This window comes from Wyeomyia smithii, chromosome 3 (assembly GCF_029784165.1).
Source record: "Wyeomyia smithii strain HCP4-BCI-WySm-NY-G18 chromosome 3, ASM2978416v1, whole genome shotgun sequence".
Lineage (NCBI taxonomy): Eukaryota > Metazoa > Arthropoda > Insecta > Diptera > Culicidae > Wyeomyia > Wyeomyia smithii.
In genome coordinates this window covers 83,970,414-83,997,938 of record NC_073696.1, presented here as the reverse complement: position 1 = coordinate 83,997,938, position 27,525 = coordinate 83,970,414, and the positions used below count along the sequence as shown (strand labels likewise).

The 27,525-nt window shown below is 37.7% G+C and overlaps 1 protein-coding gene across 14 annotated transcripts in view; it reads right to left on the bottom strand.

The window, feature by feature from the left end:
• Positions 1-27,525, bottom strand: part of LOC129733261 (nocturnin) — a 61,821-nt gene that overhangs the window by 11,789 nt on the left and 22,507 nt on the right. For 6 of the 14 annotated variants that reach the window (XM_055695002.1, XM_055694989.1, XM_055694991.1 and 3 more), the window contains 2 exons: positions 149-381; positions 27-92 (listed from right to left, as the gene is read on the bottom strand). In XM_055695002.1, coding sequence (XP_055550977.1) covers positions 27-92; positions 149-380 — 298 coding nt within the window. In that variant the 5' untranslated portion in view covers position 381. The other 8 variants (XM_055694995.1, XM_055694997.1, XM_055694996.1 and 5 more) reach the window with 8 other exon arrangements.

Below are 27,525 nucleotides of genomic sequence, written 5' to 3'. Positions count from 1 at the left end.
TTACACCATCAGTAAAACCAGCTTACTTTGCGAGAGCATATTCCACTGAAAGATTCGGAGCTGAGCAGGATTTGTCGTTGGCTTACTACAAGCTGAGAATATATACCCATGTAATGTACCACATAAAACGTGAACGATTCTTGCTTACTTTTGGAAATGGCGTCCAGTGTCAGCATCCGAAAACCGTCGGTCAGATCCGGCTGACCGGTTCGTTCGTTTGGTCGCAGAAATTTTCGCTTTACGAGCTGGGGCCGATCTTCACCGCGTGCAATCCGGCAGTACTCCAGCAGGTCAGGAATCGACATTCCGTTGGATATCTCCAGCTGGTCATCCTGATAGTCGACGTTCTTGATCTGGGGTGCCGACGTAAAGGAACCCATTCTGAAACGGGATGTGACATTGCGGTGATTAAATACTAACGTTTGAGATGAATTGGAATAACAGGATGATGCAATTAGGAGGATTTTGATGAAGAGTACCTTTGCAGCATAATACGCTGCAGATGGGTTTTCTTTTTCCCGCCCGGTGGCGATTGTTCATTGCACTTCGTTGAACTGTTTACCAAGTCGTTTGTGTCCGTCATTTTCCACGCTAGAAGTTTTCACGGAGAGATTATTTCTGACGGCTACCAGTGTAAGACTGAGCTCAAAAATCGTAAATTTGTCATAGCCACAGGTCCGGTAAATCTGCTCTGGATACAGCACTAACACGTGCTGCATAGTGAATTAGTTTCGCGTACACACGGGAATAGACGAAGAAACCCCTTCCATATTCATTAGCTGACGTAAAACCCGCCAAAGATAAGAATCGAGATTACCTCGCCCAGATGGCGTAGAATGGCGATGCGTTGCGGGGGCGTCCACTTTTACACGAGCGAGGCCCACAACAAGGTACAATGTTGTCCGGGGTTAGACGGTCGAATAGTTCAACATTGTGACACTCCCTTCGCGGGCTGGCATTGTGCACTCACGATTTGCACAATTCGACGTGGATTTGGTTGGAAAAAATTACACTAATCGTATGCAAAGTAATTCACCCACAGAGAGCGTTGGAACGTTAATGTTATGAATGAAAATATCTTGAACGCGTCTTAAGTCCGAATATGCATTCTGGAGAAGAATTAGGGCAGATTGTGAGAGACTTCGAACTAAATTTGGAAACTGTAGGGACGAGATAAGGTTAACCGGAACACAATAAACTGCTTGGTTCTACTTCAAAAATTCGCACTTCGAACGCGCAATCACTGTCCAAATATATTCAGCCACTGCTCATTTTTTTTTTGAAGAATCCCGCTTAATCTCTGGTTTTATGTGGAAAAGCTAATTACCGTAGTATGGTAAGACAACGATCTAGGGATATTTGTTGAAATTGCAAGTAGCATCCAGTGCGAAAGAGAAATATAGTAAATTTATTATACTGTGGCATCAACTTTCATGGGTATTCTACAAAATTATTTTGAAGCAGAAAATATACTATACCGGTTGAATCTATAAACAGCTAATAAAAATAAAATAAAAATTTCTACAAAAAACATGATGTAATATTCATATTATTTACTGTGCATACAAACTATTACAAACAACTTTTTCTGAGTCAATGTTAAGGCGAGCCAAAATTTTCAATGTCATTTGGGTTGCAGCATTAACTATGCAGTTATGCTGCATTCTGTGCTTCGGCATCGGAGCCCTCCCAGATGTGGAATGCAGTGTCGAGGTTTCGCGTTAAAACCCTTTTGATGGTCACGAGCATAAATTTGTCTTGATTAACCAGCTGATATTCCAATGAATATTCAATGAAAGTGTTGTTTCCTTTGTAGCTTCACGTGTTTAGGCATGCGCATCTATCGGAAACACGTAGATTCAATGAAGCGTTGCAGGGGACGGTTAGCACAGCTGTCAAATGTGTTTATCACGAACATTTTAGCAATAATTAAGGATTGTGTAAACGAAAGCTGCTTTTCTTCATACAGATTCAGATTTAGATACGATACGGCTTGACTTTGATGTTATTTCTAGACATAGAATTGCGTATTGAGAATTTCAAAATACGGAGACGTCTCAACATAGCCTACCATCACCATACTATTAAGCGAATCGTTAAAAACTATTTACGAAATGACATTTTTAATTCAAAACTGCGATTGTTATTAGTTTTTATTGTGATAGGACATAAAAAACCCGATCTTTCTGAATGAATTGTTGACACTCAAACACAAGTAATGCACTTTTCGATTCGAAATGAAAACATATGCGTCACTCTCAATGCACAAGCGAACGTCCGAGCGATCAGTTATGGGTAATAAAAAGAGCACTAAAACTAAGAGAAATGTAAACATGCAAGATGTAACGATTTGCTCTCCCTAGTTTCGTTATACTGGTGTTGGTTATTAACGGTTTCGGTGACAGACTCTGTAATCGGACAGTAAACTAATCACTTTTTTGTTTTGATAAGTAACTGCATTGCATTTCTAATCAGCTCTTATCAGCAATGGTTCGCCAACTCAATCGTCCTTTGATTTACAATTTTCACGAACTAACTTTTTTTTTGGAAATCTCTACAAAACTATAAACTCCTTTGCCGTCATATATCTATCATTTACGTACTACAAGACGACTCACTGTAACTGTAATCTCACTCACACAAAGAAGCGTCTGAAATATATGCAACAAACAACTCCCATAGGCCACCTTGCGAAAAAGGTGGTGGTTTTCTATGGAAAGACCAGATGATTGTGAATACTTTCACTATCTGATGACACCACTCAAGGGTACTCCGATCCAGTCGGATTAACTGCGTTTGTCCCAGACTGAATCCCAGAGGTCACATCCTTTCTATCAATCCACACCACGCGTAAAAGGTCCCCGAGAGTCTCGTTCCCGTTCACCCACTTTCGATTGTAAAGGTCAAACCACAGTACCTTTCCAGTTGCATTTGTTTCCTCCGAAGCGGTGCAGACCGAGCCTTGGCCAGCATAACCTTACACCTGGTCATAATTAGTTTAATCATTTCCATGAATTTCGAATCAATGCCACTGAACGATAAACGGGGACTCTAGCACGAAACCCTTTCCGCCCAATTGATTACAACATCACTCGTCTTCGGATAGAAGTCTAACACTAAAAACCATGTGGGATAAGGGCGCCGAAGCACATTGGGATGACAAACTATGAATATACGATCAAATCCCCACCTTGAACCTGGCTGGCAGAACACCCAACATACACGAATCACGAAAACAGCTTGCTACCGTGGACACAGGATCACCGAAAAAACACTCGAACACTAGTGTATGATCTAGATTAGTGCGAAAATTCGATCAAGCAGGAAATTTTAATGAAACCGACGGAGCTCTTAGTAGTAGCGTGTATGATGATGATTACCTTGGAATAAGTAGCAACGCTCTGAAACGCCTCGTGCCGAAGACACAGGTTGTACGTACAAACAGGTCCATCATGGTATAGGTTGGACGGGTTGGCCCTTTCCTGTGTGTACGGGCGATGTGGCAGTGACTGTATAGTGGCTGAATCTATCACACTTTCTCTCGCACTCTCCGCTAGTAGTGCCACTGACGACTGGTGGTAAGCAGTACGACACGGCCGACGCGGAACAGCTGTAGATGGACGGAAAAGCACCGCCGTGTGTCGACTGAGTATGTTTACGGTGGCGAACGATGAGGAACCCGCAGGGCCGGTGATGGTGTGTTGGTTAACAGCCGACTCGTCGAGCGAGTTTTAGGCGTCTGGTTTAGAGAAAGAAAATGAGAGCGAGAGAGGAAGCTCGCGGCACGGTTCGAATCCCCGCTAGGTGGGAAATTGTTTCTCCTTTGGTGTAGCCGCTGGTGAGTCGCCGCTACTCTGTCTGCTACGGGGGAGGAGAAGGAAAATTGACGAGAAGGAAATCATTTTCATTGTATCGTTGTTTTACTGCTAAAGATATATAATCGGTCTGTTATTGTCGAAACTTTCGGGCAATTTGCAACATTCTGTTTTCGATGAGGCGGACGGTACGCGTGGATTTTTTTTTGACAATATCGATCGTTCGGAGTAAACATTTGCTGTTACGGAACAGCAGGCAATGTTTTGCTACTCCACTACTGGTACAATTCAAGGTCCTTTACGTTCTAGTAATGTACATGTTTCTAAACGATGCTGTACATTAGAAAACATCATTGGTTTGCTGGTGTTCAATCTAATTATTTTACGTTTTCGTTCAATTTTTCTCGAAATAACATTAATATGTCTATAATTGTAGCAACAGTCATTTGCGACTCCATGGATTCCAAAGTTGAACATCGTTGTTTATATACTTCGGCATAGAATTACGTCTTACTTTAGCAGGGTAGTATTTCAAAAAATCACAAATGAAGTAAAATGGCAGAATGAAAGAATTCAAATGCATAAATTTGTTAACACTGAACGGATTTTGATCATTGTTATCTTTTTGTATAGAGAACAAGTTACGAAAAGTTACGAAATCATTGTTTGAAACATTTTCTTATAGTAAAGTAGTTAAAATTCACAGCCAATTTGATTATAACGCTGGTCGACAAAAGCGAAAAAACATTGCCCTAAATTTCTAAATAGTTGCACTTAAAAGTTCAGCTTTTCAGCCATTCCTGTGAATTTTGATACCCCTAGTCAGGTTAGAAGTGCATCAAAAGGCCGCAGAGTAATTGCTCGCCAGGTTCGTTGCTTCTACGTTGGCCCACGGGAAAACTCGTTCAAATCTCTGAAAAAGTTCTCATTGCTAGGGGTATCGGAATTTACGGAAATATTTAAAAATCTATAATCCTGTATTTTTTTCCAATTTGAGCTCCTGCGATATAAGCAAACTCTCAGGAGGAGCTTTGTGAACGGCAGATTGGAAGAGAAAAGTTGATGGGGTTGTGTATGAGACAAGACCGCAAGGTTCACATAGAATTACGACAGCCTGTCTCATGTCAGTGTATTTCTTGCAATGCGTTAGTAAATACATTCGATTGGAATTGTTCAATTTGTTGTTCTGTAGCGGTATATTTGAGAAAAAACTCTTTCAACTCTGTCTAATGCTAAGAATAGAATGAGCTAACTAAACTGGTTTTAAAAGGAATTTAAAATAGTAACAAAGGTCATTTTACGACCTTTGTACATCATCATGGTTCCGAAAAGACTCATATGAAAAGAAAATCAGCCATTGTAAGCTGTTTTTTAGGAACCAGAAGTTACCATTTTGGTTTTCAAAATTGCGTCAGGGATCGATTTCAGGTCTCTGAGCATCATCCCGATACCGGAAGTATTTATATTAGGTATTATTTGGTCATTTTTGGCTATATTTAAGAAACTGTAAGCCACCATGTTGAGCTTCCCAATGGCATTTGGAGTTGGTTTTTGGTTTCTAGGCATCATTCTAGTTCCAAAAATATCCATATTGCGTGGTATTTGTCCATTTTTGGTTGTTTTCTGAAAACCGGAAGTCACCATCTTGAATTTCAAAATAGCGTCTGGGGCTATTTTCCGACCTCAGGGCATCATTCAGGGAACACCCATTTTCAATGACAATCGGCCAATTTGGGCCGTTTTCCGGCAACCAGAAAAATCATCTCTGTATTAAAAACGACGTGATTTCCTGTGTATAAGTATCTTTTGATTCCGAAAATCCCCACACTACGCGGTATTTGGTAATTTTACGCTGTTTCTCGTAAACTGGAAGTTACAGACATAAATTTCAAAATTGCGACTGCGGTCGATTACAGATCTCTAGGCATCTTTCCGATTCCGGAAGCATTGTAATTAGATGGTATTTGGTCGTTTTTAGACTGTTTTAACAAACCGGAAGTTACCATCTTGAACTTCGAGATGGCGTCTTGAACCGTTCGACCATTATAAGCCGTTTCTAGGAAATTGGAAGTCACTATCTCGAACTCCGAGATCAGGAGTAGATTTCCGGCCTCTTGGTATCATCCCAGTTCCAAAAATACCCGTATTAGAAGGTATTTGGTCTCGTTCTCAGCTTTGATGGGTCGAAATCTGCTTTCAAAACAACGCTCAACATTTTTCAATAATGCAATAGCCAGCATGATAAAATCACACTTTACCGCATTTCCGTGGAGGCTTAGCTAGTGTTTCAATCGACTGTTGCAAAATGTATGGAACCTGTTCCAAGCTGATCGAAATAAAGTCATTTAAAATTTAACAACTTTCGTGACGGTTCCAATGTCTTTGGTATTTCAATTTGCACCCCTAACCCAGAATGTTGCCGTAAGACGTAATTCTACTTCAAAACGAAACAATTCTCTGCCGCCCTTTATCCGCGCTGTTTTGGCAAGTAGTAATATAAACTTTTTTAAGTAAATGATTAAGGGGCGCTAAGAAGCGCTTTTGGTATTTTCAATAGTCACGCCCGGCAAGTCTATAACTATTAACTTCCTGGTCTGGTTTTGGTTAATTTTCTGGTACAAATTGCCATTCTCGTTTTTTTTTCATTTTAGCAGTATATTTCTTTTGCCTTTATCATCAAACGATTTTCCCGAGTTTTATTGTTGCAGTTTCTGAACGACTAAATCACAACAACAAACAAATTTCAATTTACCTAACCGAAACTAACACGACAACACTGATGAACACAGATTTTGCGCTGGAGATTAAACTGGAAAAAATGAAAACCTTTTTTTTTTTGATCACTCGTGTAAATTATGGTGCCCCTGGAAAAAATCATTTTTCAGAGACTCAAACGAGTTTTCCCGTAAACCAACATAATCTGCGGCTTTCTGACGCATAATCTGTTTAGGGCAACATTTTTTTATATTGTGTACCAGTGTAATAAAAATATTATCATAGTACTATTTGAGCTTGAGCTTGACGACCGCAAATTACGTAGTTGCTCCTCCGGGATTGATCTGAGCTAGTTAATTTGCACAAGGAACCACGTATATGGCTACTTGGTATTAGTATACCATCTTCAGTCGAATCGATAACGGCGCCGGCCACGTCCTTCCTCGTTAGGGTAGGGAAGCATGTTGTAAGGAAGGAGATGTAACAGTCGTTGTTGTCGGAAACCGAGTTTACCTCTGCATTTCCACGACTGCGGCGGAAAGGAAGGGTTATGTCACCGTGGTTTGTGACTGGGTTGGACAGTGTTGCGCGTGATTTTAACTCGTTTTAAAGACGAACGATGAGTATCAGACCGAGCGACGCGCGCGAATGGAATTTACCCCCAGAAGCATCCAAGTGGTTAAATATTCATCTATTACTGTTCCGGAGTACCTCAAAAAACGCATTTCAGCTGACGCGAATTTGACAGTTATACATGCAATTATAGAAGCAGCGGAAACGATTTTTGGATAAGCGGCCAGACCGAGTTTATCTCTGCATCTCCGCGATTGTGGCGGAAAGAAAGGTTCGTGTTCACCGTGGAAATTGGGTCCAAAAGTCCTACACGGTTTTCTGATTTCTTTGTATCATCCGAAAGATTGAAATCTTTTGAGGAAAACATGATTTGAATAAAATGCCCATCGTTGTCCTTCGATTTTTAAATGAATAATAAAAAACAGCTCGAAATGTCCCGAATGACGCTTCGCCTATATACCGTACATAAGCGAACTGTCATCCAAGACATTTCTAGCAGTTCCCCACTCTACATTTAAAAATCAAAGAACGATGACAAACATTTTTCGAAAATCACGCTTTGCTCAGAAAACGCATCCCCTTCAAATGATACACAAAAACTAGCACAGCTCTAGGACCCAATTGACGGAACCAGACAATATTATTTTGAACCGAAAGCCGAATCGGAAAGTCTGCCCCTGCCGATGCCACTACCGTTGCTCGCTACTGGTAAATTATGAACAAAGTATAATAAATGAACGAGAAAATATTACCTCTACTAATTATTTAATTTGTCCTCAAAAGGACAATTTGTTGTTCAATTTAATATCACATATAATGCTGATGGTATCTATATGCTATCTCCGACAGTGGGAATCAGGTATCCTACTGATAACACGATGGAAAGCTGTTTTCACAATAAAAATTCGACGGCCGACAGATTTTGATTACAAACATCCCTGTTTGTGTGTTGCCAAAATACGGCAGAGCTTTTCAATGAAAAAGAAAGTGCTGGCCAATGCATCTACCGCTGATTGCCACTACCGCACAAAGGCAGCTTTATATTAGGGGAAGAAGTAGTGCCACTGCACCTACCGCTGATGCTGCTACCACTGTCGCTGCTAATACCTGTTTCTGGTTAGTTAGGATCACTCTAGTGGCCATCCACTAGTAAACTGTTTGGTTTGAAATTTTTTTTCGGTAATTTATTTTTATTGGCCTAAATCATGCTGAAACTATCCTAGAATCAAAACCTACATTGCCCAGGTATTGATCTAAACTAAAATTTCGTTTGAATCAATTTTTGCCGACCACCTTTTATGTTACAAAATCACATTTTTCGTTTATTTTAGTGGTGCTTGTTTTTTTTATTAAAATCGAGGCTTTGTAAACTAGTATAAGTTACCTATGATCGATATCATGTTTCAATTTTCAAGTATAGAGGTCGCTGAATTAATTTTCGACCGTTACAGTGTCTCTACAGCACGTGTTTACTCACAATTTCCCTTTGTTTAGTCGATCAGCCGTTCTCGTTGTGTACGTTCTCTGTTTGAGTTTTTTATACTTTTTAACTGTGAGTTATATTCAAAAGTATTCAATATGAGTGACAAGTTTGAGTTTTGCGTGGGATCGGACGCCAACCGCATCAAAGTCGCTTAGCATCGCATGTCCGATACCGTGAATAAGGGTAGATGCAGCCCCAGGAAGGACAACTTTACGGCGCAGGGATAGCTGACTGAAAATTAAAAAAATATTAGGGGCTGTATTTTTGCGATTCTTAAGATTTATAGCATTTTTAAAATCTAAACGTGTGTTTCTCAAAACCATGTTTTCATAATCGGCGAGCAGTAGAACTGAAAAAGTTTACATCCAATTGACTTGAAATTTTAACTGTAGCTTCATTGTTATATTATCTAGAGAAGTACACATGATTTAAACGATTGATTAACAACAACAAAAGTTATAAACAATTAAAGTCGATTTTTTTTGCCAAAAAATTTTTTTTTTCTAAACCGTTGCCATTTTGCGATAAAAAATTCTAAAAATATAATCATGTGTACTTCACTAGCGACACTTATGTAGATAATAAAAAAAAATTGTTTTGGTTATAGGTGGAGTTGGGCACGACTTTAACTGCTCGCCGCGGAAGAACTTTTTAAAAAACGATTCACAGCCGTCATTTTGTGAAAAAAAGTAATAAAATTTGATTTTCTATTCTCCAAGAGTTGCTTAATCCAATGATATATTATTTATATACTTTACATCTCAAATGTTCTTTCAAAAAAATCATGAAAAAAGCCTGGTTTTTGAGCATTTGGTGAATATTACACCATTAGCAGAAGCAGACTCTCATATAGCCCAAATAGTGCACTCACGGTCTACCAGGTATACAATTTTGTTAACCGTGCTGCTAGGGAAAGCAAGTATCAAGCGTCCAATCGGAGGTCGAAATCTGCGTTTCAACAAGGTTTGACAGTTTTCAATAGTAATACTTTGAATAATCAAATTCTATGTTTCTGGGAGGATACCTCGATGATTTTTCAATCGATTGCCGCAATAGTGAAGTAAATCCATTAAAAACTAACCGATTTATTAGCATTTGAAATTATACACATTTTTCCCTTTTTTCGATTTTCATTTTACACTCGAATCGAATTTACTTTTCTGAGAGACGCATTTTTACTCTCAAAACCAGATCAGAATTAATACAAACGAAAGATCAGTATGTTTAATAACAGTGCAATGGGCGATGGCGATTAACAGCGAAGATGGCGTAAAACTTACTAAACAGTAAGTTACAACGTTTTTTGTATTTTTTTAACAATACAGTTTCTTATTAAATCGCCCTTTTCACCAATAACGTTTTATAGGTAAAACGCACTCCTAGAAAAAGAGGTCTACGATAGACCAAATTGCAAGTCATCGTTGATGAATCATGGATAAAAACTGACTGCTTCATACATATTTAATACATTGTAGCATACTTCTTAGCTTAAATAAACAACACTTTTTTCATCACGTCGGATGAGATGGTGCAATCTTACCGTTTAGCATATAGATGCACTCTAGAGTTGCACAAAGTAGAATCGTGACAAAGAAATCAAAAGATTGATGGACTTGATTTCCTCGTCTATAGCGCGTCTTTATACGGTAAATCCGACACGGCATTTCCCTTTAATTTACCCCATAAATCAGGTCTTGATTAGAACCCAACTGTTACCGCTATGCCTCTTTTCATCACAGAGAAAAAGATGCTACAGCTGTCAGCAGCCGGCAAAGTTCAAGAGGTCGACGTTTAACAAAACGGTATGCGGCTGTCTGGTCAATTTGCCGTTCCACAGAGCGTGATATTAGAGTCGTAAACCGATTAGATAGTCTAACATGTCGCGCCAGTGGGCAAGTGTTTTCACAGCCTGTCGATTGGATAATGACTACCCATGGCACAAGAATAATTTTTCAAAGTGGTCCTAAACTACCTTGCATGGCTCAGAGCCCTTCCTGTAGCTGGTCGGTCGTCGGAGCCCTACGCTATGACGTCGGTTACGACGCGGGTAGAAGGCGTGCATGTCGCCGCCGTTGGAGTGCTCAAGGACATCGCTAACTGTAATTTGAATTTTGAATATTTAAGAAACTGTAAGCCACCATGTTGAGCTTCCCAATGGCATTTGGAGTTGGTTTTTGGTTTCTAGGCATCATTCTAGTTCCAAAAATATCCATATTGCGTGGTATTTGTCCATTTTTGGTTGTTTTCTGAAAACCGGAAGTCACCATCTTGAATTTCAAAATAGCGTCTGGGGCTATTTTCCGACCTCAGGGCATCATTCAGGGAACACCCATTTTCAATGACAATCGGCCAATTTGGGCCGTTTTCCGGCAACCAGAAAAATCATCTCTGTATTAAAAACGACGTGATTTCCTGTGTATAAGTATCTTTTGATTCCGAAAATCCCCACACTACGCGGTATTTGGTAATTTTACGCTGTTTCTCGTAAACTGGAAGTTACAGACATAAATTTCAAAATTGCGACTGCGGTCGATTACAGATCTCTAGGCATCTTTCCGATTCCGGAAGCATTGTAATTAGATGGTATTTGGTCGTTTTTAGACTGTTTTAACAAACCGGAAGTTACCATCTTGAACTTCGAGATGGCGTCTTGAACCGTTCGACCATTATAAGCCGTTTCTAGGAAATTGGAAGTCACTATCTCGAACTCCGAGATCAGGAGTAGATTTCCGGCCTCTTGGTATCATCCCAGTTCCAAAAATACCCGTATTAGAAGGTATTTGGTCTCGTTCTCAGCTTTGATGGGTCGAAATCTGCTTTCAAAACAACGCTCAACATTTTTCAATAATGCAATAGCCAGCATGATAAAATCACACTTTACCGCATTTCCGTGGAGGCTTAGCTAGTGTTTCAATCGACTGTTGCAAAATGTATGGAACCTGTTCCAAGCTGATCGAAATAAAGTCATTTAAAATTTAACAACTTTCGTGACGGTTCCAATGTCTTTGGTATTTCAATTTGCACCCCTAACCCAGAATGTTGCCGTAAGACGTAATTCTACTTCAAAACGAAACAATTCTCTGCCGCCCTTTATCCGCGCTGTTTTGGCAAGTAGTAATATAAACTTTTTTAAGTAAATGATTAAGGGGCGCTAAGAAGCGCTTTTGGTATTTTCAATAGTCACGCCCGGCAAGTCTATAACTATTAACTTCCTGGTCTGGTTTTGGTTAATTTTCTGGTACAAATTGCCATTCTCGTTTTTTTTTTCATTTTAGCAGTATATTTCTTTTGCCTTTATCATCAAACGATTTTCCCGAGTTTTATTGTTGCAGTTTCTGAACGACTAAATCACAACAACAAACAAATTTCAATTTACCTAACCGAAACTAACACGACAACACTGATGAACACAGATTTTGCGCTGGAGATTAAACTGGAAAAAATGAAAACCTTTTTTTTTTTGATCACTCGTGTAAATTATGGTGCCCCTGGAAAAAATCATTTTTCAGAGACTCAAACGAGTTTTCCCGTAAACCAACATAATCTGCGGCTTTCTGACGCATAATCTGTTTAGGGCAACATTTTTTTATATTGTGTACCAGTGTAATAAAAATATTATCATAGTACTATTTGAGCTTGAGCTTGACGACCGCAAATTACGTAGTTGCTCCTCCGGGATTGATCTGAGCTAGTTAATTTGCACAAGGAACCACGTATATGGCTACTTGGTATTAGTATACCATCTTCAGTCGAATCGATAACGGCGCCGGCCACGTCCTTCCTCGTTAGGGTAGGGAAGCATGTTGTAAGGAAGGAGATGTAACAGTCGTTGTTGTCGGAAACCGAGTTTACCTCTGCATTTCCACGACTGCGGCGGAAAGGAAGGGTTATGTCACCGTGGTTTGTGACTGGGTTGGACAGTGTTGCGCGTGATTTTAACTCGTTTTAAAGACGAACGATGAGTATCAGACCGAGCGACGCGCGCGAATGGAATTTACCCCCAGAAGCATCCAAGTGGTTAAATATTCATCTATTACTGTTCCGGAGTACCTCAAAAAACGCATTTCAGCTGACGCGAATTTGACAGTTATACATGCAATTATAGAAGCAGCGGAAACGATTTTTGGATAAGCGGCCAGACCGAGTTTATCTCTGCATCTCCGCGATTGTGGCGGAAAGAAAGGTTCGTGTTCACCGTGGAAATTGGGTCCAAAAGTCCTACACGGTTTTCTGATTTCTTTGTATCATCCGAAAGATTGAAATCTTTTGAGGAAAACATGATTTGAATAAAATGCCCATCGTTGTCCTTCGATTTTTAAATGAATAATAAAAAACAGCTCGAAATGTCCCGAATGACGCTTCGCCTATATACCGTACATAAGCGAACTGTCATCCAAGACATTTCTAGCAGTTCCCCACTCTACATTTAAAAATCAAAGAACGATGACAAACATTTTTCGAAAATCACGCTTTGCTCAGAAAACGCATCCCCTTCAAATGATACACAAAAACTAGCACAGCTCTAGGACCCAATTGACGGAACCAGACAATATTATTTTGAACCGAAAGCCGAATCGGAAAGTCTGCCCCTGCCGATGCCACTACCGTTGCTCGCTACTGGTAAATTATGAACAAAGTATAATAAATGAACGAGAAAATATTACCTCTACTAATTATTTAATTTGTCCTCAAAAGGACAATTTGTTGTTCAATTTAATATCACATATAATGCTGATGGTATCTATATGCTATCTCCGACAGTGGGAATCAGGTATCCTACTGATAACACGATGGAAAGCTGTTTTCACAATAAAAATTCGACGGCCGACAGATTTTGATTACAAACATCCCTGTTTGTGTGTTGCCAAAATACGGCAGAGCTTTTCAATGAAAAAGAAAGTGCTGGCCAATGCATCTACCGCTGATTGCCACTACCGCACAAAGGCAGCTTTATATTAGGGGAAGAAGTAGTGCCACTGCACCTACCGCTGATGCTGCTACCACTGTCGCTGCTAATACCTGTTTCTGGTTAGTTAGGATCACTCTAGTGGCCATCCACTAGTAAACTGTTTGGTTTGAAATTTTTTTTCGGTAATTTATTTTTATTGGCCTAAATCATGCTGAAACTATCCTAGAATCAAAACCTACATTGCCCAGGTATTGATCTAAACTAAAATTTCGTTTGAATCAATTTTTGCCGACCACCTTTTATGTTACAAAATCACATTTTTCGTTTATTTTAGTGGTGCTTGTTTTTTTTATTAAAATCGAGGCTTTGTAAACTAGTATAAGTTACCTATGATCGATATCATGTTTCAATTTTCAAGTATAGAGGTCGCTGAATTAATTTTCGACCGTTACAGTGTCTCTACAGCACGTGTTTACTCACAATTTCCCTTTGTTTAGTCGATCAGCCGTTCTCGTTGTGTACGTTCTCTGTTTGAGTTTTTTATACTTTTTAACTGTGAGTTATATTCAAAAGTATTCAATATGAGTGACAAGTTTGAGTTTTGCGTGGGATCGGACGCCAACCGCATCAAAGTCGCTTAGCATCGCATGTCCGATACCGTGAATAAGGGTAGATGCAGCCCCAGGAAGGACAACTTTACGGCGCAGGGATAGCTGACTGAAAATTAAAAAAATATTAGGGGCTGTATTTTTGCGATTCTTAAGATTTATAGCATTTTTAAAATCTAAACGTGTGTTTCTCAAAACCATGTTTTCATAATCGGCGAGCAGTAGAACTGAAAAAGTTTACATCCAATTGACTTGAAATTTTAACTGTAGCTTCATTGTTATATTATCTAGAGAAGTACACATGATTTAAACGATTGATTAACAACAACAAAAGTTATAAACAATTAAAGTCGATTTTTTTTGCCAAAAAATTTTTTTTTTCTAAACCGTTGCCATTTTGCGATAAAAAATTCTAAAAATATAATCATGTGTACTTCACTAGCGACACTTATGTAGATAATAAAAAAAAATTGTTTTGGTTATAGGTGGAGTTGGGCACGACTTTAACTGCTCGCCGCGGAAGAACTTTTTAAAAAACGATTCACAGCCGTCATTTTGTGAAAAAAAGTAATAAAATTTGATTTTCTATTCTCCAAGAGTTGCTTAATCCAATGATATATTATTTATATACTTTACATCTCAAATGTCCTTTCAAAAAAATCATGAAAAAAGCCTGGTTTTTGAGCATTTGGTGAATATTACACCATTAGCAGAAGCAGACTCTCATATAGCCCAAATAGTGCACTCACGGTCTACCAGGTATACAATTTTGTTAACCGTGCTGCTAGGGAAAGCAAGTATCAAGCGTCCAATCGGAGGTCGAAATCTGCGTTTCAACAAGGTTTGACAGTTTTCAATAGTAATACTTTGAATAATCAAATTCTATGTTTCTGGGAGGATACCTCGATGATTTTTCAATCGATTGCCGCAATAGTGAAGTAAATCCATTAAAAACTAACCGATTTATTAGCATTTGAAATTATACACATTTTTCCCTTTTTTCGATTTTCATTTTACACTCGAATCGAATTTACTTTTCTGAGAGACGCATTTTTACTCTCAAAACCAGATCAGAATTAATACAAACGAAAGATCAGTATGTTTAATAACAGTGCAATGGGCGATGGCGATTAACAGCGAAGATGGCGTAAAACTTACTAAACAGTAAGTTACAACGTTTTTTGTATTTTTTTAACAATACAGTTTCTTATTAAATCGCCCTTTTCACCAATAACGTTTTATAGGTAAAACGCACTCCTAGAAAAAGAGGTCTACGATAGACCAAATTGCAAGTCATCGTTGATGAATCATGGATAAAAACTGACTGCTTCATACATATTTAATACATTGTAGCATACTTCTTAGCTTAAATAAACAACACTTTTTTCATCACGTCGGATGAGATGGTGCAATCTTACCGTTTAGCATATAGATGCACTCTAGAGTTGCACAAAGTAGAATCGTGACAAAGAAATCAAAAGATTGATGGACTTGATTTCCTCGTCTATAGCGCGTCTTTATACGGTAAATCCGACACGGCATTTCCCTTTAATTTACCCCATAAATCAGGTCTTGATTAGAACCCAACTGTTACCGCTATGCCTCTTTTCATCACAGAGAAAAAGATGCTACAGCTGTCAGCAGCCGGCAAAGTTCAAGAGGTCGACGTTTAACAAAACGGTATGCGGCTGTCTGGTCAATTTGCCGTTCCACAGAGCGTGATATTAGAGTCGTAAACCGATTAGATAGTCTAACATGTCGCGCCAGTGGGCAAGTGTTTTCACAGCCTGTCGATTGGATAATGACTACCCATGGCACAAGAATAATTTTTCAAAGTGGTCCTAAACTACCTTGCATGGCTCAGAGCCCTTCCTGTAGCTGGTCGGTCGTCGGAGCCCTACGCTATGACGTCGGTTACGACGCGGGTAGAAGGCGTGCATGTCGCCGCCGTTGGAGTGCTCAAGGACATCGCTAACTGTAATTTGAATTTTCCACTGTATTCGCGATCGCTTCCGTTTCTCGGGTGGTAAACGAACGATCGTCATCAGTGGTGACTCCGTTTACCGCTCTAAAGTGCGGTTGCTACTGTTGTTTGAGTATCATGCGGCTAAGGCATGACCTGTTAGCAACGGTTGTCGCGTCACGAACTTGATTGACCCTTTGAAGATTTACGCGTGGGCTGTTGTGGTAAGAAGTGAGTGAGTGATGGAAATTTTTTCGTGGCACTATTATATGGCAACCGTGGATGTACGGAAGGTAATTCCGTTCTGCCGATGGTATCAGTTTTAAAGACCAGTAGTTAATGAGTTTGTTTTGAGAAGGGAATAAAATGCTTGTGTAGATCGAAATAACAATTTTTCCTGACACACCCATGTGCACTGCGTATCGTAGTTATTGTCAAAGCGAGTACAAGTACTACCAGGATGTCGACATTTAAGCTCTGAACTAGTAGCTACCGATACTATTTCAGGAAGCGGATTGTATCAAATAAAAGAACTCCGCGCGTAAATTATAATCTGGAACTAGCTACACTGTTCTGTAATGACTCTGGGGAATTAGACCATTCCGAGGCCCACGAACAATAGTTTAGAAAAACTAAAATCACTCTGGTTGCAAAAAAAAAATAAACAAAACGATTTAGAATTGCGGAAGCGGGCAGTGGATTCGTGACGGTTTTGTTGTCTGCCGAACGGTTATCGTACGTGAACGTAAGTTATATTGGAAAACACTTAACAACAAACAGGTGATTCATGTTACGACGCAGTGTGTATGTGTCGTGGATCGTTAAATCAACGTACACGGCCTGGTTCAGATTTCTATCAGCTTCAATTTAAGGTTCCACCCGTTGCACGATGCACAATCTCGTTGTCGGAGAGTAACAACAGCATCAACAGCGTTCAAGAAAGAGTCGTTCATTGGGTAAATTGGGTGGTCAAGGTCTGTACCGAACCACCCTGAGCTAGTGTTGGCAGGTTTGTCGGGTTGATGGTGTCTGCTATTCTCAATTTGTAGTTCTAGTTATTACGTTTATGAAGAACTACAATGTTTGGAAACCAGCTCTGTTTAGGTATGGTTTCAGTCCTTATGTTATTAGGCCTAAATGATAAATTTTTGGCAGTTTGTATCATAACACTAATAAATTTGGTTTGAAAGGGTCCATGCCAAATGTAGCTACCTTAATTATTTTAAATGATTATCTTTTCGCGCCCTGTTTATGTTATTTTCGGATATATTTTTATTTACTAGAAGTGTTATGATGGATTTTCGAAATATCCGCTCAACATTAATCGTATCTCTTTTTTGCAACTTCCTGACATAGTGCCTAATCCATTATCGTTTCATTTTTTTTATTTTTTCAGCTCTAATATATGTTCATAATTTAGATACCACCGAATGTTTATGCATTATAAGAACGAATCATATTCATTAATCTGTTCCATCAAACTGAAAATTTTGATTAAGACATTAGGTAAGGTTTAGCATTGGTAAACCGAAGCTCACTGTCTGTCTGCCTGTTAGTCCTACCGCGAATTGGTAATGCAGCTCACGCTCACTGTGCTTTTTGCAAAGAAGAGAAACTTGCCAGACTAGAGACGAACAACAACGAGAGTCGGTTGTTTCTTAATCGAATTTAACGCGTTCGACTGTCAAGGTTGAAGCAGTAAAGTGAACCAGATATTAGAACTTTATACCTTTATATCACCTTAATCAAATGGGGGGTGAGTGGAGCGTAAGCAATAAAAATTCCATTTACAAGTCAATCGGTTGTTTACCGGCCAAACAACAAATGTTCGGCACAGCACAGGTCGACTACCCAGGGACGGGTGGCGGAATTTACTGACTCGACTCACTGACGGTCTCGATCGAGAGAATGGTTATGATTATGGCGCGGATGTCGGCTGCACTAAGCGCCGGTAAACGGGAGAGTTCAACATTTTGCGTCGTAGGCTTCAGCAGACGGCGCGAGACCGAAGACAACAACCCGTTCCATTCACTCGGGAATGGGACTCAAAACAAACCGTTAAGTTGGATTTTAATAAAAGTGATATTCTGTCTGTGATAAACAGCACAACAAGTAAGTGTTAGTTAGTGATCGAAGATGTTTTTTTTATCGAATTAATGTTTTGTTTATCGAACGGAAAGCTTTCTGACCGGTAGATAGGGGCTGGGCTAAGACGTTTCTTTGTGTCCCCATTTTCGGCAGCAAAAAAGTTTGAAGCAATGGCGCTTGACTCAGCTGGTTTGTTTCGATAAACATCGGGCTCAATTAAGTGGTGTGGCCTAAGTTGCATAATCTACCGGTAGAGGTTTTTGGTATAAAATGTATAGTGGAAGTTTTCAGCTGGTTTACCATTCTTATTTAATGGAATTTTGGTCTTTCCCAACATGCCCATGAATTTGGGAGGCTCGGTGTCAAGATTTTGAGCAACGAAATTTTTACCACTCCAATCAGTGCGTTTTATTTCTCTCTTCTCCTTTCCGGGTGTGTAAAAATCCAAATCGACTTTTTTATTGATTCTTCGATCGAGCATGCAGGTGTCGTTGTGAAAATATATCAAATTTTTGTTTTTTTTGCTACTAAAAGTGGGTGTGCGATCTTTCCTGTGCCAAATGTTGTGTTGTGGCAGTTTCCAGTCTGATGATTTTTATTTATTTTAGCGCTAGTAGGACTTAGGATGTGTACAATTAGCATAGATCAGAAACAGGATTGATCAGTTCAAACCAGTTCGCGATGGAAATTTGGGGAAACCTAAACACCTGGTTGTATGGAAACCAGGAGTGTTGACTCATCTTTATTTATGTTGTTATATAACGAATAGACGTTCCCTACCAAGACAATCAAGTGGTGTGGCAAATTCCATCACACGCATTATCTTAGCAGTGACGAATCATTCAAAAACGACACCTGAAAGTTAAGTCCTATTTCAGCAAATCTAACTTGAAACTGAAACGTAATCACGCAGAAGCATTTCGACCCTGAGTTTTACACTATTTAGCGTGATTGCTGATAATGGTTGTTTGTGCGCTCCGATAATTGAGCCTCGTGGAGCTTCGAAATAAACACAAAAAATAAATAAAGGTTCAAGTCAGTTAGTTTTTGTTTCACTGGATTATCATTACTATACTAAATTATTGTACGTTTTTGCGCTAGGATGATTTAGTTCCGTCGGAGCCCGATAGCAAGTGTAAGTATTATTATTGTTTTTGGATGCTGCTTAATGACACTAATAAGTTTTTTTCCTCGCAATGTTGTTTTTCAGGACATGAGGTTGAGGTTTTGTATCAAATAGAGTTTTCTTATTAATAGAAACGATTTCATGTTTGAAAGTCACCTTAATGCATTGTTTATCCAAAGAATTTTGACAAGAGTTGAATCATTTGAGGCTTCTCGCTGAGCTTGTTAATTAAAAATCGAATTCAAACTTTAGAAGCTTCGAACATAAATCATGTTCGCGGCTTGAATTTAAAATTTACAATCACTTGGTGGCTTACAAAGTCAGTACTCGTACAATGTATGAAGTGAATGGAAAAGGCTTACTCACGCAGCTAACACTCTAGTCTAGGCCCTAGCTGTGGTCCTGGGAAGTTCGATTTTGCGAGTGAATAAACTCCGTGTTAGATTGGCATGACGGCTCATGACAGCGTCGTCTGATGATGTTGTGATCACGATAGTCTTTTTTGTGCTTGAACGATTGGACTTCCCCAACAGTTTCATGACCTGCCGAGGATTGATAGCCTAAAGCAGATTTATGCCGTTGCGTAGAGTTGGACACGTCGTATAAATAATGGATAATTATTATGTATTAGATTAACTTCATGGGCATGTGGCTGCTTTTTCATTCTAGGGGTGGCTTAAAACAGCGTCTGTTTTAGAGTAAATCACTGAGATACGCAATGCAGTATTCTGCATGTAATACCCAAGATTTCAAGAGCACCACAAGACATCAATTTTGTGATTTATAACTATGAAGAATGTGTAAAATTTAGTGACATTTCGATGTTTTCGAATCTAAACGAAAGTATAGTAAGGAAACTAACAACTACATTCCAAAAATGCGTGAGGACATCGTCTGTGTAGATTTCCTAGAATGCTCATAAGACCCTGCATTCAAGAGGAAGAAAAACTTCTTAGAGACCGTATAAAACTCAATTTTAGTCTATGCAACTCGTACGGCATTGCGTTCTATAGACCGTTCCGATAATTATAAATACACTTACGATCAACCGTCATTTCAAATAACGTGCAGTATTCAACCAAACGTTGGCTGCGTCCTGTTGTTTACATCCAAAAGAAACAGATGCTGTCATTTTTTCTAAAATTTAGTGCGAAATTTTGAAAATGCGTGGCCTTTCTCCCGAGCAAAGAAAGCGAACTGTGCACAAATGGGGCACCGTGAGTGGTCTTTGTATAAGAAAATTAGCCAGAGAAAAAGGTATAATTGTCGGAGCAGTTCAAACCGCATTGCGGAAGTATTGTGAAGAGTGCACATTTACTGATGCCTCAAGACGTGGTAGAAAACCCGGGCCTGTTGATCCCTTAATGGACAAAAAGGTTAAGGAATACTACAAGCGGCATCCTTCAGTATCAGTACGAGATGTGGCGAGAAAACTTGGAACCTCGGCGAGTAACGTTATGCGTGCCAAGAGAAGAATGGGTCTGCAGACCCGTCGGAAGCAGAAGCAGCCAAAACGAAATCCAAAACGAGCTGAATCTGTGAAACCGAGAGCTCGGAAGCTTTATGACAAACTTCTGACCAAAAAAATGGGGTGTGTTATCATGGATGACGAAACCTACATAAAACTGGACTATAAGACTCTGCCAGGACCGCAATTTTATACATCACCGAAAGGAAAGGATGTCCCTGGACCAGTGAAAGCCATTTACACCGAAAAATTCGGCGAGAAGGTAATCTCGTCCATTAATTACGAATGACACAATGAATGGTAAAATTTACGTGAAAGAGTGTTTGCAGAAAAGGTTGTTACCCATGGTTAAGCAGCATAACAATCCTCCAATCTTTTGGCCCGATCTTGCTTCCTGCCATTACTCTAAGGATGCACTAGGGTGGTATAAAACAAATAATGTCACATGTGTACCAAAGGAGATGAATCCTCCAAACTGCCCTGAAATTCGCCCTATTGAAACTTTTTGGGCTTTGACCAAGGCAAAGCTGAGGAAATATGTCAAACCAGCGAACAAAGTTGAAAAGTTTAAAAAAGATTGGCTTAAAGTGGTAAAAATGGTCGGAGAACACACTGTGCAAAAGCTTATGAGTAGTGTTAAGAGAAAAGTTAGAGAACTCGCGTATCCTACGAAAAATAATCCCAACTTGAATTGAAACTGGAAAGAAAACACTTATTATCTATATTTCAGAATAAAATGACCCGAAAAATCCTGTATTTTTTGTTTTATTTGAATAAAAAAAGATGCATTTATAATTTTCGGAACAGTCTATAATAACGTTTCCCGAAGCTGTTAAACAATTTATGAGGCGAACCAGTTTAAAACACAACATTTGTCACGATATTGAGCTAAATCGCCTCAAATGACTTGAATATTTCTTTAGGCTGTGTATCACCAAATCAGTATTCTTAAGATAATGAAACCAGAAAATGAATATATAATTTATATACAGGGTATTAGGGTGCACAATTAAAATCTTCAAGGGGTTAAAGAGGACCCTATTTAAAGTGTAACGAAACGTTTCGAGCATTTATCTAGTATGCAGTGCATGTTGTGTACAAGACGCCAACGACGGGTCTACGTAAACACATTAGAGCAGAAAATTGTGAATCTTACAACTTATTCCTCTCTAAGTGCTTTTTATACTCTCTAACTCGACATTTTAAAGACACTATTCAGTACGAAAGCATTCCAATGATACTAACATATCTCGCTTATTGTGCTAGACCTCGTTAAAGACAAACATAACCGAAAACTGAAAAAAGTGAATAACTATGCAGTAGTTACATGTTGGCCATATGCGTAGAAGGATTTTTTTTTCATCAAATAGGGTCCTCTTTCACCCCCCTTTAAATGATTTTAAGTGAGCTCCCTAACACCCTATATGAATATATCATTTGAAACATTTAAACCTTTTCTTTGGAATCGTCCATCTCATCGTCTTGTTGTTAAAGAATAAATTACATAATATTGATGAAACATTCAAATAAATTCGAGGTTTTTGCTGGAGAACCACAGACAAATTGAGGAACAGATTTTTTTATTAAATATTATAAATTTTCCGAACTCACATTCAGAATAACTCAAAAATCGATGCGTTTAGAAAGATAGCTATCAAGAACTTTTTGATTTAAAATGATTGCCTGAATCTTTTAAAATCATCTGAATACAAATATTTTAAAAATGTCAAGTTTAGACTTGTTTTTTTTTTTAAATATCTTTGATAAAAAAATTGATTTCTATTTCTTCATCCTGGACTTTTCCACAAGTTGCGTAATAAATTTATACTTCTTTAAAAAAAAAAAAATTTAACACTTTTTTTTTATTGAAATCTAGTGTTTATTTCCAATTTTTTTAGCCGAAAAAAGTTTTTTCACGGTGTAAATTTTTTATGAGGCGTTATTAATTCCCTACAACTCATTTCCAGACAATTTTTCTATACGGCTACAATGCTTTAAATAAAACCTATGTCAAAATTCATACGCCCTTTTAGAAAATAGCTCATGGGTTTAAAACATCTCTTCATTTGTGAAAAATGTTCAGGTTGCTAAAACAAATACGTGTGCAAAGTTTCATTCATATTCAAAATGATCGATGAAATTTTTCCGTATTTCCATTTCATTTGGGACGATTTTGCTCTATTAGAGATAGTACGGTTGAAGTTGGGGTGCACCATTCACCTATTCGGGTTGAATTGAATGCAATTCGCATGCAAATAGAGGCATACGCAGAGGTCGTGTTCACCAAATACAATCACCAAATACAGAACCGCACAGCCGCTGTCAGCCAGGGCAAACTCGCTGCTCCCGCATAATAAACTCACTATCATTGAAAATTAAACAGGAAGAAGAAACCGCAGCATAATGAAAACGTGAACTCCGATATTCCATTTTCGAAGTAGACAGAGGCAGAGGTTGCCACACCACCAAAAAAATAAAAAATGAAAAATATTACGCGCTCTAGAATACAGTTCACGAAAAAAATAAAAGAGAACAAGCAAATATTTTATTTAAAACAAATAGGTCAAATTTATTCTTCATATTTTTAACTAAAGCATGAAGTTATTGGAAAACTCTGGTATATAATATGAAAGGACCTTTTTCTCTTCAAAGTTAAGATCTGAAGCACAATTTTTTTAGAAATATATGATCTTGGGTTTGTTTTATCGATGTGACGTCTTCGGTATATTGTAAATAATAAGTTTGTCTTTCCGAAAAAAATATATACCACATAAAACAAAATTATTTTTAGATAAAAAGCTGAAAAAAAATTAAAAAAAACTATCTAAAATAACTTTTATGAAAACGACAAAAAAATTAACTGAACGCTGATGGTTGTCCGATCATGAGAAAATAAGAAACAAAAAATTTAAAAAACTTTCAGAAAAAAAATTGAAGCATAATGGTTTATTTAATTGGTAAAACAACTTCAGCAAAGTTGTACACAGTATTTTTTTCCTTCCAGAGAAAATATACACAATGAGACAAAATAATTAGAAAAAAAAACAATATAATTAAAAAAATATCTTAAAAAACTCACTTTTTGTTAATCTGAATTATTTTTCTACAAAAACTACGCACTACAGCTTCAAGAATGAAAAAAATTAAAAAGAGGTGCCGAAATATTTTTTTAAAATCAGTTCATATTTACCTGAAAGATAAACATACTATCTACAACTTTGTCGAAGACAATATATCGATTAAACAAACCGGTTAGATGCTAGAAATATTTTTTGTAAATAATAGATACGTGAGAGATAATTCAAAAACTTGACGTCTCCGATTTTGTTCTGGTTTGATTGATCGACATAGTTTTGTCTTTAAAAAATACTACAAGGTATACAGCCTTAGGGTTATATGAAATGGTGACGTGGGACTAAACACTGTAATTAGAAAGATTTTTAGTTACAAATGTTAAAGAATCTGCAGACAGCAACAGTTCGTTTGTTCTGTGATTTAGTATTTTTTTATATGCAGACTCCCCATAAATTTTCTTTTTAGAAATATATTGAACAATACTCGAATAAACTTCGATTACACTTAACGATATTGTGTAGTGTTTCTTTGTGCGAACAACATTTCTTTAACAAGGCACAGGCGTATCGTTGTCATTGAAGAAACACCAAGAATTTCTCGCAATGCGTCTGAATCAGAATTTACTCTATTTTCTCATAAACCAGATCTAACAATATTTACGTTATCATAATACATGATTTTGTCTTATTAAACTCTGATCAAATTAAATTTATTATATAAATCTAATAATGAAAATAATTTCGAAGCCGTTACATAGGTTCACTCATAAGGAAACATAAGAAGATAAGTTGAACAAAATTATCAAGAAGTTCCAGCGAAAAATCATAACAATCAACAATTACAAGGAAGTTGAAGTTCAAAATGATTAATTTCTGTTTTTTGTTTGACAAGTTTGTTTCATTTGCCAACAATTACATTCACTGTATTACGAAGACAGCTAATATACGTAAGAATATTACTTAAAGTTGATAACAAAAATAGATCATCTAACAATGTTGAAATGTGAAAAAAGATTTTGAATAGATCCTAGTGAATCAACAAAATATTCAATGGCATTCGCTGGCTCATAAGCTTATATAAATTTCTTAACTCTCTTTCGATCACGATCATTTAGATAAAATGCAAAAATAAATCTTATGACTGTTGCAAAAATGCTCAATTCTTGTTGAGTAGTTTATGTTTTTTTAAGGTAACCATATTTGGTCGGCGTGCGACCAGACCGAACCAAGCGCCATTTTTTTGAAAATTGGGTTTTTAACACTAGTGGATGTTAGAACTGATAATCTATCTTTTATGAAAAAAAAAACGAAATTATTTGAACAGTTTATAATGGTATTATAACAAAATTTTTCTGCAGCAGCTTGCAGGAAGCATACGGGATGGTTAAACTTTGATCGCCGATTACTCGAAATAATGTTTTTGGCGCTTGGTTCGGTCTGGTCGCACGCCGACCATTTATGAGATAAAATTTTAATCACTATCAATGCAGCAGCATTGCAGTTTTTTCTTGATTTCACGGAAATAGAAGTCGTGTACCACTGCAATGATAGACGAAGAGAGACCAGCGGCGCTCTGCTCCACATAATGTGTATATTATACTGTACGGTATTGTTGCTTTTACCAGCATGTTTTCTTTCAAGACATCAGTTTTTATTATGCTCTGACGGCAGGTTTAGAAATTGTTCAAGTAAAAGATTTGTTTCAAAACTTTTCGAAAGATCTTTACCTTCGAGATTTCAAATTAGTCTAAGTTCATGGAAGCAAACTCAAATTGACCTGTTGGGACGGGGGAACTCTGTCCATTTTTTTTTGATATTGATACAGAGAACATCAGGGAATGGTTGGTGTCCATTCACATCGTCTGTGCTAGGAATGCTCGCGTGTGATTGGTCAATTGTTCACGTAAATTTCCTTGTAACTTTTTATCAATTTTCACCGTTGAGCAGTGAAATAATAATGATGACTAGCGTATTATAAAATTGTTACACATTTTATCTATCCAACAATATATTGGTTATTGTTATCCATCATATGGTTATACTGTTATTATCGTCTGAAATCTGACGTAACATTTGCAAGTTGCGTTTCTTATTTTACAGAATGCATCCCAGTATAGAAAACAAAGACGTAGTCCCACGTCAAAATGTTTGTTTTCTGTTCGACAAATTCCAACATTTTCAGTTTTTTTAATTTACTCGTTCAATATTGCTGTTTAGCTTAGTGTAGTTTTTGTAGAAAAAAAAGGATTCATAGAAAGTGAGTCTTGCAAGATATTTATTTTTTTTAATTACATTTTTGTGTATTTTTTTGTAAAAAACCTAAATTAATCCACCTAGCGGTCAGACTCAGCCTTTCTCATTCAAACTTATTATTTGTAAAAATAGATTTATAATCCGTTTGCAGAAGAAATTAATGGGGACTTATGGGGCAACAAGACCTTCCATATGACACTGATTTTATGAGAATCGGTCCAGCCATCTCTGAGAAACATGAGTGAGATTAAATAGTCTCCAGAACACGTTTCTTTCCATAACTTTTGAACCACATGTTCAATCTTCATAAAATTCGAAAGTTAAGGGTTTTTTAGGTAGCCCGTTTATTTAAAATCAATTCTGTTCAAATCGGTTGAGTAGTTTTCGAGATAATGATGTTTCATGACTTTTACATTTTGATACATAACTTCTAATCTAGAAATCAGATTACAATAAAATTCAATAGGGTCTTATGTGGCAACTAGACCTTTGATTTGCAATTATTTACATTGAAATCGGTTCAGCTATTTTTGAGAAAATCGAGTGAGATTGGGAGAGCGTTACACACACATACAGAAAATGCTCAGCTCGTCGAACTGAGTTGAGTGATATACGAAATTTGGCCCTTTTGAAAAAGTGAAATGATTGAAATGACTTAAAAAAAAGTGAAATGATATAAATGACTTTTAATTTCAACTTCAATCCCGAGCAAGGCCGCAAACATTGAAATAGTACAATATCAAATTTAAATGATGTTGAGGCCACATATTTTGATCGTAGCTATAGTTTTAAACAGTCTGCGGGTTACGTTTCTTTCTATAACTTTCAAACCACATGTTCAAACATTATGAAATTCATTGTTTAAGGGTTCAAAAGCTCATTAATTTGAATTCAACTATGTTCACAGCTTCTGAGATATAAAAACGATTTTCACATTCTGACGCAGCGCCAAAACTAAAAGTTTGATTACAATGAAATTCAATGGCAACATAAGCAGCAAATAGACCCTTCATTTGACACCAAGATAGAAAGAATCAGTCAGACCATCTCTGAGAAAAGTGAGTGCGAAAAAAAGGTGCATATACACCTATACATGCATACATGCAGAAAATGCTCGATTCGTCGAACTGAGTCGAGTAGTATATGATATTCAGCCATTTGGATCACTTTTCTACCTTTTAATTAGCCAGTGATCGTTAGGAGAAAGTCAATATGTTTACTTTCATTATGTGATTTCACATTTTTATGAACAACGGACAAAGTTACAATCCGATTACAATGAAATTTAATAGCAACCTATGGGGAAACTAGACCTTTCATTTGACACTAATTTTGTGAAAATCGGTTCAGCCATCTCTGAGAAAAATGAGTGAGTTTACACAACCTCAGGATAACTTTTCTTTACATAACTTTCGAACCATATGTTCAATCATAACGAAATTTAAAAGGT